This window comes from Parasteatoda tepidariorum, chromosome 11 (assembly GCF_982258835.1).
Source record: "Parasteatoda tepidariorum strain Cologne lab strain chromosome 11, Ptep-v5.0, whole genome shotgun sequence".
Classification (NCBI taxonomy): domain Eukaryota; kingdom Metazoa; phylum Arthropoda; class Arachnida; order Araneae; family Theridiidae; genus Parasteatoda; species Parasteatoda tepidariorum.
Genome location: NC_141765.1, coordinates 47786278 through 47802643, shown reverse-complemented (window position 1 = coordinate 47802643; position 16366 = coordinate 47786278). Strand labels below are relative to the sequence as shown.

At 28.0% G+C, this 16366-nt stretch overlaps 2 protein-coding genes across 4 annotated transcripts in view; both read right to left on the bottom strand.

Moving 5' to 3' along the window:
- The window catches only part of LOC107439186 (uncharacterized), a 62052-nt gene that overhangs the window by 40190 nt on the left and 5496 nt on the right, over positions 1-16366 (bottom strand). For all 3 annotated transcript variants that reach the window (XM_016051691.3, XM_016051692.3, XM_016051693.3), the window contains exons 3-5: positions 12130-12215; positions 7635-7741; positions 5705-5898 (exon numbers count right to left, since the gene is read on the bottom strand). In XM_016051691.3, the coding sequence (XP_015907177.1) occupies positions 5705-5898; positions 7635-7741; positions 12130-12215 (387 nt within the window). The remainder of the gene's footprint in view (positions 1-5704; positions 5899-7634; positions 7742-12129; positions 12216-16366) is intronic.
- Positions 1395-5263, bottom strand: LOC107439187 (uncharacterized). Its single transcript, XM_016051694.4, has 2 exons — positions 5091-5263; positions 1395-3294 (listed from the first exon to the last, which is right to left on the bottom strand). Exons 1-2 carry the CDS (start codon positions 5119-5121, stop codon positions 1502-1504), a joined length of 1824 nt encoding a protein of 607 aa, XP_015907180.1. The 5' UTR covers positions 5122-5263; the 3' UTR covers positions 1395-1501.

The following is a 16366-nucleotide window of genomic DNA, read 5'->3' as shown; positions in this document are numbered from 1 at the left end:
TGTCACAAATTTTAACGCTTCATAAATTTCTACTTTTAGCAGACTTAAAATTTCAGACAAAGATTTACCTATATTAGCAGACTTAAGATTTACCTGTACATTAAAAAAACAAAAACACCATATACTAGGAACTACAGTATATGTGTCGTCGTTGAAAGAAGTGAATAAATTTAAAGTAAGTTTCAACTAGACATAAAAAATATGTTTAAGTACAAATGTAATCAATAACTAGCTAGATTTACATATCTTCAGTTTCTTAATTATTTCCTTCTTTAAAGACATAATATATTTCTATACTTATTACTTTTCAATAAACATTAACAAAGTTTTCATTTCATTTATAAAATTACATTTCTAAATAAAATTATCATTGAAATACACATTACATTGTCAACTATCATTGTTACATACAACTATCATTGAAATACACATTATCATTCTACATTTTTAAAACACATTTAAAAATTACCCCCAATGCAATGTTAAAGTTTCAACTTGACAAATAAATATTTTAAGTAAAAATTTAAATAATAACTAGCTAGATTTCTGAAACATGCATATCATCAGTTTCTAAATTATTTTCTTCTTTAAAGACATAATATACTTCTATACTTATCAATAAGCATTAACAAAGTTTTCATTTCATTTATTAAATTCCTAAATAATACATCATTGAAATACACATTATCATTCTATATTTTTAAAACACATTTAAAAATTACCCCTAATACATTATGTTAAAGTTTCAACTTAACATAAAAAAAAGTTTAAGTACAAATTTAATCAACAATTAGCTAGATTTCTGAAACATGCATATCTTCAGTTTCTTAATTATTTTCTACTTTAAAGACATAATATTTTTCTATACTTATTATTACAATAAACATTAAAAAAGTTTTCATTTGATTTATAAAATTATATTTCTAAATACATCATTGAAACACAGATTATCATTTCATATTTATTTTTAAAACACATTTAAAAATTAGCCCCAATATAATATGTAATGTTTAAATGAAAATACTAAGTTTCTAGCATTAGCTTAATGATTTTACATAAAAGATACAATTTATAATTACATATATATATTTTTATAATTATATTGACAATAATGCACACAATCACTAAATTTTTCTTTTTTTTGAAAGTGAGCCCTGCTCTAGTCTATTTTTCTCAAAATCAGCAAGAATTGAATTTATTTTAGTTGAGGACTCATCAAGCAGAACTTGTCCGCTCTCTATATCAGAAATTTTTTTTCTCTTTAGTCCCTCCTTGATTAAATTCTGGGCATTTGAAAGCATTTTTTTAGAAATATCAAGTCGGGAGTTAAGTTCTTTTTCAGCATTTTTCAGTTCTATTTCCCTATTCTTAACTTCTGATCTTTGTTCCTCAAATTCTTTTTTGCCAGTCTCAGTACGCTGATTATAATTCTTGTACGCGTTCTTCACTGATTTCAACATATCACTAGACAAAGTCACATCTGTGACATTATCATAGTCACTTAGAAATGATTTAATGCATTATTGATGCTAAAACCTCTCTCACAGTCTGCATTTCCATGAGGTAACGCCAACAATGCTTTGACCAATACTTGCACATAAGGAAACTTGGAACTGTTATTTCTTTGGAGAGAAAATACTGAATTCCAGTAATGCTGTATATTGAAACCTTCTGAGGATGATTCACAAACCACTGGAACAGCTTCACTCTGTAACACAATCCACTCATCAGCTAGAGAAGTTACAGAAGAATGCGAAATAATGTTTGGCAATTCGCGAGCAATTGCTTTTATGCATCCTAATGAGGATTCCTCTTTAATGAATTCAGGGTGTATGCATTTTAAACGCTCTAAAAATTTGTTACCTAGAGGCAAAACCTTTAACAGGTACTTTGCTGAAGTAATGTAAAAAGCCCTAGCACCTAAGTAACATTCCTTTCTGACTGTTTCATCCAATTTCTTCAGTTCTTTTTGAGTGTCACAGCCAACTTCAGGTTTCTTCCACAGTTTGCCACTGTTTACATCTAGTTCTTTCAATTGAATTCCAGTTTTATCAGCAAAAGCTTCTGAAACCAAGAACCTCCCCATCAATGCTTTAAGCATAGCAACCATCTCATCATACAAAATGGGGATAAGTGGTTCCTGACTCTGAAATATTGCTAAATATTTAGAAAAGAGAGGGCAAACATTTTGTAAAAACAATGCCTTAGCATAAGTGCTCTTATCTCTTAGTGCACACAGAATTCTTTGATGGCGTGCTGACTGCCGTCCTGTAGGTGAAGTGATAAAAAAAAATTTTAAAGCATCATACTGCTCAATAAATCTCCCAACAGATGCTTCAACAGTTAGCCAACGGCTTGACACATGCCAGACAAACACATTTTCTGGCAAATTAAGTTTTATTTGTACATCTCTAAAATCACTGTTACTTGAAGCTGAATTTTTGAAAAAGTGATAAATATCTATAACAAGGCACTCAATATCACCACCAAAAGCATTCAATCCTTCTGAAAAACCATTATGAACTTTATGCAGGGAGCATTCACTAATGTCTATCAAATTCTCATTTATCAAAGACATTTTTTTCTTCAATGCCTTCATGACATTCAGTCCATCACTGTAAAAGCTTATGAGCTTTTGGGAGGACAACTCTGATATAGCTCTTTTTACACAATCCAAAAGAATGTCACTCGTGGCGTGGCCTAAATGGAATGATTGTAAATGTTTTGTGAGGACCTTTTGTTTCATCTCACTATAAAAACGTATCAAAACATCTAATTGCTGGGTTCTTTTCTCCTGGATCGGAGTCTCATCTATCTGAATAGAATAGTAAGCTCCATATTTGTTTATCTCATGAATCAGATCTGACTTCAAAAAGGGGCCTATGCCATCTGAAACTATGTACGATAATTTAGTCCGTGAAACGGAAAACTCACTAGCTATTTTCGAGTCAGAAAACATTTTTGGGAAAATTTCTGTAGCAGTGTCACTAAACATGAAAGGGACATTGCACTTTGCAACAGCTAAAGTAAAAAAAGTTTCTGCTGCTGTGACTTTGTCTTTTTCACCCAGTTGCTGGCAGTTCTTTTGAGTAAAGTCCAGTCTTTTCTGCACTATTTTAGGTTTAATTTTACCAGCGGCAGACACACCATGCTGATTGCATTTGATAGTCAAATCACGAATAGTGCAGATGCCTTCTTCTGGTTTAAAGCCAGGTGTGCACCAGTCGGAGATAAGGTCCCCATTGCAGTCTCTTTGTTTCAAAGCATCTATGTTAAAAAGGGTGCACCTGCCACCTGAAAATAAAAGCCACCAATAATATTACTGAAATAAGGCAAACTTATGAATTCTGACCCCCATCAGATATAGAAAAAAAGGGGTGGAGAACTTAAAATAAAAAAATATGAAGGTGGAAAAAAATCACTAGTGATCAGCTTTATTTATCAACAAAACTAAGTTTAAAAATACTACTTAAAAGGAACACCAATGAAAAAAAATATTTTTAAAAACAGATCTTGCAAAAAAAATCCAAAGTTTTAGATTTGAATAAGATAGTAAAAAATAAAAGTTTTGTATTAAAACTGCTCTGTACTTAATTTTTAGTATTCAAAAGTTTATATTAAATAAAAGTTAGTTTTTAATCATGTTTCTTTTAAGTCAAAGCTACACAATAAGAAATCTAAAATCAATCTAAATTAAAAAATGCTTTTATAACATCAACATTGCTTCATATCATTTATAAAAGCATAATACTAAAATTTTTAATTTTTATCAAAAATAATTTAAAATTTAATGGTTTACAAAAATTAGATCCTACTAATATAGACATATTAAATATTTGCTAATTTTAAAAAATGATTTGATTAAAACAACTAGATAAGTGATTTATTCAGGTACTTTCAACAACTTTTGTAATATTCTAATTTCTATTATTTTATATTTTATTTTATAACCGTCGTTGAACAGCCGACCCAATTTCATGGGTTTACGACTACTTACGTTCAACTCCGTAGCCTTGCAATTTTGAACCAATCCAGAAGACAAGGAAACTCCTGGATCAGTACCCCCAGAGGTATTGATTTGTTGTGGGAACATGGAGGACTTTGAGACTCGACAGATTTAACGTGCATCAGTCACCATTTACTACACGGGGAGTCTTCGGCTGGCGAGGATCGAACCCACGACCTCTTGGATATGGGCCCAGAGTGAATTTTTTCTTTATAATAAAAGGGTTTTTTTTTTATTGACAAAAGATCACTTAAGCAAAAAAAAAAAAATTTATTTGAAAACAATATACAATGAGCAGCTTAAAAATTCATATTTTCTGCTAATTCATAAATTTCTTAATTATATTTAATTATTTCTTAATTTCTTTTTTAATTCTAAGAATGGAGGATTTTTTTTCTTCACATTTGCTATTTTTATTATAACGCAGCATTCTGATGGAACGTCTCGTATACTATTAATTAATTATCACTTTTTTCTTGAACAGTAAAAATAACCAGTAACATAGAAAACTGATTTTCAGTGTTAAAGTTTTGCTTTAGGAACTAAGAACAATGTTTTTTCCGTTTTCCTTTTAATTATCTTTCTTTTTTATTTAACTCTAACTTCAACATTCAATATGGGACGTTGTTTGTTGATATTTTTTATTCAAAGGAGTTACCTTAAGAAAAAGTCATATGTGATACATTATGAGCTAAGTACGTAACTTCCACCCTTTTCGTATTTTTAGGACAAAACTTAATTAATTTCGATTAATTATTAAATAAGATTTTCCGTTCGCGTTATTATTGGCAAATGGCCAAAATATAGAGCGCGGTCTTACAATACACGTGCTGCGCTTAAATTAGCAACAGCGCTTATTTCTAGGATATATTTTTTTCGAAAAAAACCTACAGCTTATAAAAAAGAAGGAGTAACGATTAATAAATTAGCCAGTAAAATAAAAATTCATCGAGGGGAAAAAGTAACTTATAATTTCAAAAACGATTTGTAGTAAAAAATAAAGCGGTGAATTAAAATCTCCGGAAGTTTAAAGAAAATACACATTTTATAACATTATCTATAAAATAAGAGAAAAATAACTTACCTTTAGATTTTCCACCACGAGATCCAACCATTTTCTTGAACGATCGAGGCCCGATGCCGCTGCTCAGTCAAACAACATTCTAAGTTCTCAGTCTCCAAAATGTCGAACAGTTAGGAAGGATGGAGGAGGAAGGATACATTTTATTGGTCTACCGTAACACACACACCCCTCCTACGACGAGTTCAGTACGAGTACGTCACGGAAAACGAGGAGTGACGGCCGATGACGTAATCAAAACTTCATCCCTCGCGAAAGATCGTGTGTTAGAACATTTTGGCGCACATTTGGCACAAATTTAGAATAAAATGCCGTTTCTGCTCAGTAATGCGCAAATATACCGATTTGGCGCAAAATGCGCAGCACTTGAAGCCCTGCAAATTTCCCTGATTTTTCCAGGTTCTTTCCAGTATAAAAAAAATCCATGATAATTCCAGGTTTTCAAGGTTGGCGGCCACCCTATTATACATTGTATGATAAAATATTTTACTTAAAAAAATCAAGCATTAATTACTGTAATTTCGCAAAGAAACACCACCTTTGTATATATACATATATGCCTGCACTCAAAAGTCGGTTCAGATTTAAAAAGTAAGATAATTAAATATTAAATTTACTTTAAATTTTTCTTTTTTATTTTTAGATCTTGAGGGGAGGCCTTCCTTTTAGCAGTTATCCTATTAATGAGACATGTATTTCCTTTTGATATATCCCAGACATTAAGATCTTTCTCTTGAGATGGAGAAACAGGCCACCCATGTGTATCAATGAACTCGAATTTTGTTTCAGCATCAATAAACTTATGATTTAACTGAAATAAAAAAAAATAAGTAGATTAAAGATTTAAAAAAGCTGAAATATTTAGCAGCATTTTTTTTAAAAAAACAAACAAACTATTTTGCTAAATAATTGCTGGTGAAATAAACTCTAGAGCTACAGAAAGTAAGACAATGTATCGAAAAATAATTAAATATACACTTTTAATCTAAGAAGTTACAAATTTATATGAATTTCAAATTATATGGGGACATTAAGAATGTCAATCGTATAAACTTAGTTGTAGAAAACTAACATTCCCCTAATTCTTTAAGACACTTCTACCTTTGGAGGGCACTAACTTAGCTTAACACACATATATATACATGCTAAATCAAAATTAAAAGTGATATATAAAATGTATTTTTAAAATAATTAAATGAAACATTTAGAAATTCACATTCAGCAAGAAAAATTAAATAAAAAAATATTTAACCTTACAAAAAATGTTTTAAACAAATAACAATAATTAATATGAACTAAGTACAGCATTAATATAGTATTGTATTCAAAAATACAATATTTTGGAAAACTATAAAGATATTTTTTTTGATATATTATGGAAAAAGCCAAAAAGGAAACATTTTTAGCATTTTATCATTCAAACCTGAGGTCCAATTCTTAAATCTTCATATTCAGAATTTCTCATAAAATTTTCTATAGTTTCTAACAAAAAAACAAAAAATCAATCTTGTGTTTGGTTTAAAAAAGATCTTGAAACACCTAAGTTTTATTTAAAAAAATATTTATTATTGGTACTACGTCTTATCTTAAAATGAAAAAGGAATCTGAAGTAGAGAATGTTTACAAAAAGGGCAAGGTTGGGTGCATTTATCTGAGAAAGGAAAGAAAGGTAAGCCCTCCTTTAAATAATGCCTAGGGAGAATATTTAATTGGTAAATAATGTCTTAATCACTTTTTATAGCTAGTTGACAACTAAAAATCAAAATTGATTTAATAAAATGGTTTGAAGGCATTTTATGAAAGATAAAAAAAAATTATGCTTTAAAATTATGAGTAAAATTAATTTTTAATTGCATTATAAATGTGTTAAACAGTATAATTTGATCTGTATGAATGATTTTTAATTTGAGATTGTCTACTGTAATAAACAAAGTTTTGATAATAGGACAAGTGAGAAGAATAAATATATACAGAAAAAATGATACAACATAATTGTGGTAGGGCACCTCCACTATCCCAACCAAACCATATAGGAAATTGCTAGAAATTTTGGTAAAGCTTGCTGACAAAGTGAAGCCATCTCTAGTCTTATATCTGTATAAGACCGACTTTGTTTTCATGGCAAGCTCTAACAAGATTTCAGTCAAAATCTCAGTGACAATTTTGCCAGAAAATTGCTAGATCAGTTTAACTGATTCAACATATTGCTGGATAGCTTGATAGAGATATTAGAGGGATAGTAACTCTTTTTTTTCCCACTAATTTGGGAAATTAAGCAATATACAGACTGTTTTTTATTGGGAGAAATTTCTACTAAACATAATCAATATATTAAAGTTTACTCATCACAAATTTTTTTCTGTAAATTTGAGAATATGTTGATGAAAGAATTGCTCTTTAGGTTTTGTTTTAATGGATATATATTCCAAAATAGATCCCATTGGTTGCTCATGTTTAAACCATTTTCTTGTCCTTAATAGCAGTAAAATAAAACTTTAAAAAAATAGCAATTTTACATAATAAGCTAAAAAAAAGAAAAAAAATTACTTCCACATTAATTGCCTGTCGAACAACGATCAAGGAACTATTGAAACTAATAAATATAAATCCAATAAATTCTCCATCATGCCATTTTACTCCTAGTCGAGGAAGTTCTGAAAACAAAAATCCATTTTAAAATCAAAGCTATCAAATTTGATAAACATATAAGGAATCAAAGAACACGAAGTTTTTATAACAAACAATGAAAAATTTTCCTTAGTTCTGGTTTATTCTTAATTTTCCTTGATGCTACACAACTTTTAAATAAATTTATTTTATTTTTTTGCCACCAATGCTAACAGAATAAAATAAGAACTTCACATCAATAAGTCTTAAGATATTACATAACTAAAACATAAAAAAAAGTATGTGATAGCAGGGGTCTTTTCAGAAGAAATTTGGGTCTGTTAACGGACCCTTCAGAAATTTTTTTATCTTCATTATTATTTTGTTAATCGATTTAAATCTTCCCAGTGGTAGGGGAGGAGGAAGACAGTTCCAGACAAACTAAGTTTCCCTTAGTTTAAATTTCAAATGTAGTATTCTAAGAAAATATTTCTATTTTTACAAACATTGTGTACACATTCTTATAAATACTAAATAATATTTTTCTTGTAAATATAAATCAATTTCTGGCAATTTTTTAAATAAAATATTATAAATTTAAGAATTGTTTAAATTTACTTAATGCGTAACACATTACTAAGTTATGTTATTTAAAATATGTCAATTGAAATTAATTAATAATGTGAGTGATTTTGTTTCCATTATTCGTCCGAAAGGAATATTCTGTGGTGAGCAGTTTAGGCTAAATACCCAACAATTGTATGTTGCATCTCTAATTTTGAAGCTGCAATTGTAGAGCAGAATCTTGTATCTATTTACAATTTAAAAACTTCTTGAAAAGGTTTTAAGCAATAACAGGACCCTATTTGCACAAAATCACCAAAGCAGGACCCTGGTTGAAAGAATGTGACTTAACACTTATTTTATATTCACAAATTATGAAGTTTTTTCACAATTTTAGAAAAACAGGACCTTTCACAAAATGTATGGACAGACCCCTGGATAGTAAACTAGGATCAAGAATAAACTGAAAAGAGAAACAGGAGGGAAAAAACTAAAAGGTTTGCAATAATTTGAAAAATATCTTAAGACTACAATAATACAATTATCAGAAATTATAGTATTTGTAATTTCTGATTCTGAGAAAGTGCAGTATTTGAAAGTAAAGCATTATTTTCCTTCCAATTTATATTTAAAAATAATTTATATAACAATATAAATGAGAAATAGAATTTCGGAGGTACTTTTCTCTGAATGGTATAGTTTCATACAGTTAACAACTTTGACATGTCTCCATTGCTGTAACATATGTAGGGTTCCCATTCAATAATAGAAATAAAATTCTGCAATTTTTTAAAGTTTCTTAAAAAAAATGTCAATACAATTCCAGACCGCACTTTTGCCGTACATAACAATAAAGAATCAGAAATAAAATATTTCATTTTATATAATATTTTTCCTTAAACATATAGATACAAAATAAGTCAAATATTTCATTTTGAAAGAAAAAAAAAGATTTCACAATACCCAGGTATATAGATTATAAGATAGAGAAAATATTTTACCCATGGAAAAATGCATTTGCATCAGAATCCCAAAAATCTAAAGACTTGATGGAATATATATTTTATAAGTAAAGCCATGTTAGTCATATAGTTATCATACATTAGTTGTGATCAAAAACCAAAATTAATTTATGCAGTAAAATTTAATATTTTTAAAAAATATTACCAGCCTAATGAATTTTTATATCTTTAATGAACTGCAAATGGTTAAATTTTCAGAAAAAGCTTAAAACAAGAAACTGTCACACAGTTTTATATCATTTAGTCTAATTTTAAAAAAAAGTCTGAAAAAAAAACTTAAATTATGTTTAATGGAAATTTTAAAAGAAAAAATTCTGACTCATTTCATTTTTATTTTCTCTTTAAGAACTCAACTAACTTAGCACCACACATTACCACATTCTTCCTTTTAAAATGAGTGACGTTTCTACAACAGCGATTAGGTATAGAGCAGACTTTATTCACCCAAAATCAAATTTGCTGACCATTCTATATTTTCTGATTATGTAGGAACCTTACATAGGTACTGCTGAAATCTTGGACATTGAAACTTACCAGAAACATTGAAAGGTCATTAGGAGAAACATTAAGAGAGAAGATAGCTCCGTCAAAAAGAAATAATACAAAAAATTTAAATTTAGTTTCTATTCAATTCAATGTTTTCTATTCGACAGCTGGCCGATTTTAAGTAAATGATTCAAAGAAAAATGGCAAAATAAAATTAACTACGAAATGAAACATGATACAGATTTTAATAAAAATGCTCAATAGATACCTGTAAATATATCACATTGGTATTATTTAAATATAAATTTTCAGTTGTACTCATTTCTCATTTCAAGGAATTTTTAAAGACATAGGGCTCTTTGGAGTAAATTGTATGCTCCAGACCTTCAATATTTTGTTTTAGGACTAAAAACCTATAAACTAAAACTAGTAGTATAAATACATGTTTTGTTTCATAATTCATTGATGACAAGCTGCTTTATTTCTCGGCCAAAAAAAAAAATTATAATAATAATAAAATAAAATTCTTCTAAATAAATTTTATTTGCAATAAAAAAATGTAAGACTTATTTTTTTTTGTAAATTTAATATTCAGTTTAAAAAGAATAAGCAGATTAACATGGCTAACCCTTAACAGTTAGGTAGTATAAATTAAAAAATGTCTCTGAATTCATCATTTTTTTTTATTTATAGAAAATTTAAAAAAACAAAATACAAATAACTTATGATTAACACAGTTTTTAACCAGAAATAATTAATTAGAACAATTACAAAAGATATAAAGGTCAATCATTTTCTGGTAAATAGATGAATTTCACACTTGTTTTGGGTATTTTTCAAGCACTTTCATCAAGGAATACAAAAAAAGAAAAATTTAAGAGCCTTAAACTTGAAGCAAAGCTATTATTTTAAACTACATATACCATCTTGCCATAAGAATTACCTGGGTTTTAGAATGGGAAAAAGATGCTTTAATCTAAACATTTCTTTAAAAAATGTCCAGTTTGGCCAGATTTTACTGTACAGAAGAAAAATCATTAAAACCAAATAATAATTCTCAGTATTTACAAATATTTATGAGCCCAAACAAGGTAGCATTAGAGTAATTTGTCAGTTTGCTAAAGCTTTAAAAAACACCTATAAACTAATAACAGATCTGTTCTATTACTAAACAAGTATGTCCCACACTGATGTAATGTTTATATATTCTATTACTTTAAGCCTTCATTATTTTTAAATCTACAAATATAACAATGAAATTCCATTTTTGCATTTAATTTATATACCAGAAAAGGATTCACCTTGATACCGTTTGGAATTGTGACAATTAATTATTGCTGTTTAAAAAATTATGTTCATCATTACCGTATATTCCGGCGTATAACGCGCACTTTTAATACAAAAAATAACATTGGAATGTACGGGTGCGTGGTACACGCCGAATATAAAAAATTATAGATTAAAAAAATTAAAATATAGAAAAATAATTTTATTTTAAGGAAATAACATACCTTTACCTATATACTTTATTGATTTTCGTTATTACATAAATAGTTCATTATATTCGTCTTCCGTTATTTCTTCAGACACGTCATCACAATCTGTTTCGTCTTCATCATCTGTGTTACCCTCATCCATAAATAAACAGTCATCTTCTGATCCGTCCAGATTATTTGAAATGCTGCATTTTTTGAATGATTTTCTAACCATCTCAGGCTTAATTTCATCCCATGCTTTTAATATCCATTCGCATACTGTTTCCGAACTTGCATGGCGCATATGTCCTCCTTTCGTAAAGGTTTTCTCGCCCTCCAACATCCAAGTGTTCCACTGTTTTCTAAAATTGGCTTTAAATGGTTTGTTTAAGCAGACGTCCAATGGCTGAACTAATGGTGTCAATCGATCCGGAATAACTGCCATGTGGGTGTTGCATTCTTTCAACAATTTTTTTGTATTATCTGTAAGGCGGGACCTAAGCATGTCCCACACTAAAAGGCTTTCTGGTTTTCTATTGATACTAGACGAGATATTGCACATGTACAATCCAAATTTTCGTGCGCGTTATACGAAGAGTATATCGTAAAATTTAAAAAAAGCTATTAGAAATTACGGGTGCGCGTTATACGCCGGGGCTCGTTATGCGCCGGAATATACGGTATTATTAATTCAATTTTGAATGTACAAATAGGTTACAATATATATATATTGTTTTTTTCAACAAAAACTTAAAATAAGGTAGTAGCATACATTTATGAAATGAAGAATTTAACTTCACTCTAACATCAGAAAACAGTAGTTGAAATTTTAAAAATAAAAGTACTTCCCAATTGATACACCACATACTAAAATAAAATTTGACATACCAAAATGACGTTGTATTGTGACAATGTTGGAAAGAATCAACTGGGAAATTTCTATTTTATGTTCTTCAGCCTGATCAATTGGCCATCTAAACAAAAATTATTCAAAATTAGAAAGAAAAAAAAAACAGATCAGCAAGTGCAAATAAAAGTTAGCAAGAATTGATTTCCTTTCAAAATATTTATATATATATATATATATATATATATATATATATATATATATATATATATATATGTATATATATATATATATATATATATATATATATATATATATATATACATATATATATATATATATATATATATATATATATGGGTGATTCTCACAAAATATGACAATTCACAGTCCCTAGCTCCAAGATCTAATACTCCCTGTGGCAGAATTTTTTTGGGCTTTCTGCGACAAGCCTCTCTAGCATTAATACCTTTCTGCAAGATACACTTAGTAATAACTAATATACATCTTATTAATTAAAGTTAAAGTAATAGAAACATTGTATTTACATAAAAAGCCTAATTGGATATAATATACTTGTATGTATCTTTTATTCTAATATCATGGGCGGAATTATCATATTTTGTAAGAGGAAAACACACTGATTATTTCTTTTTTCGCATTTCGTAAATCATCACATAAAAAAATCGTCAAATCAGTGAAATAAAAGAAATCCAAAATTTTTTTATTTTTCCCAAATAAGAATAAAAAAAATCATGTACATTTCCTCCTTTCTGATGCGTGAAAAAGGACTCTGTTTCCAACATTTCTGCAGAAAAGAAATTTTTTGCTTATATATTTTCTTTATTTTTCATTCTTCTCAATTAAGAATCGAAAAATTACGAACATTTCTTTCCCCTCCGACGCGCGAAAAAGGCATAATTTAAATACAATTTTAGAGAAAAAAAATTTCTTAACTTTTTGGAGAAAAGAAAATCAAAACTTTTTATTTTCTAAACGAAAATTCTTTCTGCAAGAGCTCTGTAACATTCTGCGACAATGTCGCTGTGATTCTGCCACGGGGTTAATACTATACTACAGAACCCGTTATCCGGAAATCAGAAAAAACCGTAACGAAATTTGATAAATTTTCCCGCCATTTTTTAAAAAAAAAATTTTTTTTTTTTTCCCTATAAGATTTTAGGATTTTTCTTTCTTTTTTGAAAGATGTTTCCCTCACCATCATTTTGGAAATAATTACTATTGTATTACTTCATCGTTTTTTCTTCTTTTTAAGAACATTTCCAAATTATTTTTTTTACTTTGGTTTAACAATAAAAAAACGGCTTCTTGTAGAGATTAAGAAAACCGGAAAAATCAGTTATCTGGAATAGCGATGGTCCCGATTCTTCCGGATAATCGGTTCCCTACTACTAAAGGAACTTTTGATAAATAGCATCGCTGTTAGCATTTTAAAATGACTTTGCACTAGCATTGACTGTTTTGTACAGTTAAAAATTTTATTTAATTTCAAGTTCCCAGTATGTCACAAACAATAGTGCCAATAATAACTAGCTTCAAAACTTCGAATAAATATTTCAATATCTAATTTTCTTCATCTCAACCGTTGTAAGCATTTCTAGAATATACGCAGAGGGTATTATTTACAAAAAATTTGTTTAAAATAATTTTTTCTGTCAATAATTTGCTTGACACATGAAAATCTGTCATTTTCCTGGCTACTTTCATCCTATGTTAACAGATTGATTAGATACCCTCTTATATGAACATGTCTTGTTGCATGAATAAAGAACTAATTTTCTGGTTCAAAATCTATTTCAAAAATTTTTTCAAGGTGCATAGGTTTTTATGTTGTCATTTTTTTGTCTTCTTGAAATCATTAATAACATAAACTACATTGATTTACCTGAGTTATTTCAAGAAATCCTGTTTGTTTTCTGCAGAATGTAAACGTCTTTGGCCAAAATATTAAATTAAAGTAAAGTTAAATGCTATAAAATGATAAATTTGTCATTACCCTGGCTGTCATTTTCCAGGCTTAAGAATGCCAGGACATTGATGTCTTACCAGAAAACTTTTCAAACAGTATATTGTAAGGAGGGAAAGCAAATATTAAACTAATACCAAGTTTATGTATGATTGTAATATGCTTGAATGTAATCAAAGTTATTTATTTATTTAATGATTGATTATTATACACAATTAAATTCTGCATATATCAGCAACAAAATATTTTGTGATTCTTTCTACAGTGGATAAAAAGAATTAATTTAAGCAATTTATGGTCTATCTAGCATAAAGGATTAAGTTGAGTTACTTACTATCAGGGTTCGTGATTTTTTCGATTTTTTTAAAAAAAAATCAAAAGAATCGGATTTTTTTTATTTAAATCGGATTTTTTTGATTTAAATCGGATTTTTTTGATTTAAATCAGATTTTTTGGATTTTTATTCAAATACACTGTAAGAACTTTAATTTATGATTAAAAAAATTATAAATGTTTAGTCAAATTAACTTAATATTAAAACTATATTGTAACAATATTTTAGAAGCTCTAACTAAAATAATTTTTCATTATAATGCATGGCTTTGAATGCTTAGCATTCATTTTGAAACAAATGCATGATTAAAATTTAAAGACTAGATGAAATAGAGAATTTGAAGAATAATTCAGGGGTCTGTCTGGGTTTTTTTGAGAGGTACCTATTTTGTGAAAATAAAAAATTATATTAAAAAATCAACACAAATATAGTAAAAATATGGATTTATCGTTTCTTACGAGACACAAAAGTAAAATTTTAAGAAAAAGTATTTTGTGTGATTATTCTATCATTTTTCCTTAAGTTGAATTTGTAAAGGTACCGTTAAACGGTAGTAAATTTGGCTTGGACAGATCCCTGTATTTTAACTATTAAGACAAAGTTTCAGTTAGCAAACCATAACTTTAATTTAAAATTGTGATTTCTTTTTTTTTTCTCTTGATTTTTAAAATGACAAAATAAATGTAGCAGACTGTGTTTATAAATGTAGTCATTCACCAAAAAATAAATAAATACTTAATATATATATTTTTATATTAAAATATTCATTTTTAATTCTATATCAAAATAGATAAGTTAAGCTAAAAATTAGAAAATCTATGTACTCATTGGAATTTTTTTTCACAAAATTTCTTTATAGAAAATCAGATAATGTCAAAGATACTGTAAACATATTATGAGAAAAAAATACCAGTTAATAACCCTACTGCATCAAATAGACTTTGAAAGGGAAGAATGACACTATATTAGGAAAAAAACATCTGAATTCATCTGCCTTTTTTTTTCTTTTTCTGTTTTTGGCATATTAGGGTAATTTCTTTTTAATATAACCTCAAGCTTCAGAAATATACATTTTCCACCAATAAAATATGATGTAGATTTTAATTCACGCTTTTTCATTCAAAAGGTAGAATTTGTATTATTTTTTGAAAAAAATTCATGCTTATTAATACAGCTACAGCTATGCAAGTCTATATTAAGACAGCATTAAATGTTTACTTTAATCTGTACTTTCAATCTCAAGAATCAAAACATTTTTAAAAATGTAATTTCAAATGTGTTGGAATTTAACACACACCAAGAAAGTAATTTCGTTAACTAAAATTAATTAATGCAGCAATTTATTTAAATTAAATTTTAAGACTAAGAAAAGAAAATAATAAAAGTATCAAAAATTTAAAACACTGTTTTTTGACTTTTAAAATCAATATATATAGATAAAAAAAATTAGTTGATTTAAATCAATGACTTTTTTAAAAAAATCATTTGATTTAAATCGTGATTTAAATCAAGCTGATTTAAATCAACGAACCCTGCTTACTATTAACTTAAAATGACTGTTTTTTAAACTTCTATGCTAATATGTCATTTTCCTGGCATTCAAGATTTGAATTTCTATTTTTTATTTCCCTCGAGAAAATGCCAATAAACTACACTGCTGTCTGTAAGATATTAATAAATGTAACTAAAGAAGTATACAAAAAAAAACTTAGATTATATTGAAGACTTTAAATTTGAAGAAATTTTTTGGTTCGAATTGTTATCGTTCCAAAGAATCGAATCCCCCATATATATAGAAGAATACTGGTTTTACATTGTCCATTTTGTATGTTATCCTGCTTCCTACATTATATTCTGCTGGTCTGTGAAAATCGCAAACACTTATCCATTACCAACTTAACCCACTGACGGTTCTGCACGTAAAAAGTCGCATTTTAACCTGCAGTCTTCTCTGCAT

Coding starts and splice junctions, on each gene's coding strand:
- LOC107439187 (XM_016051694.4), bottom strand. CDS start 5,121: ATGGTTGGATCTCGTGGTGGAAAATCTAAAG. Junction 3,295..5,090: donor TCGTGGTGGAAAATCTAAAG/GTAAGTTATTTT, acceptor TTTTATTTTCAG/GTGGCAGGTGCACCCTTTTT.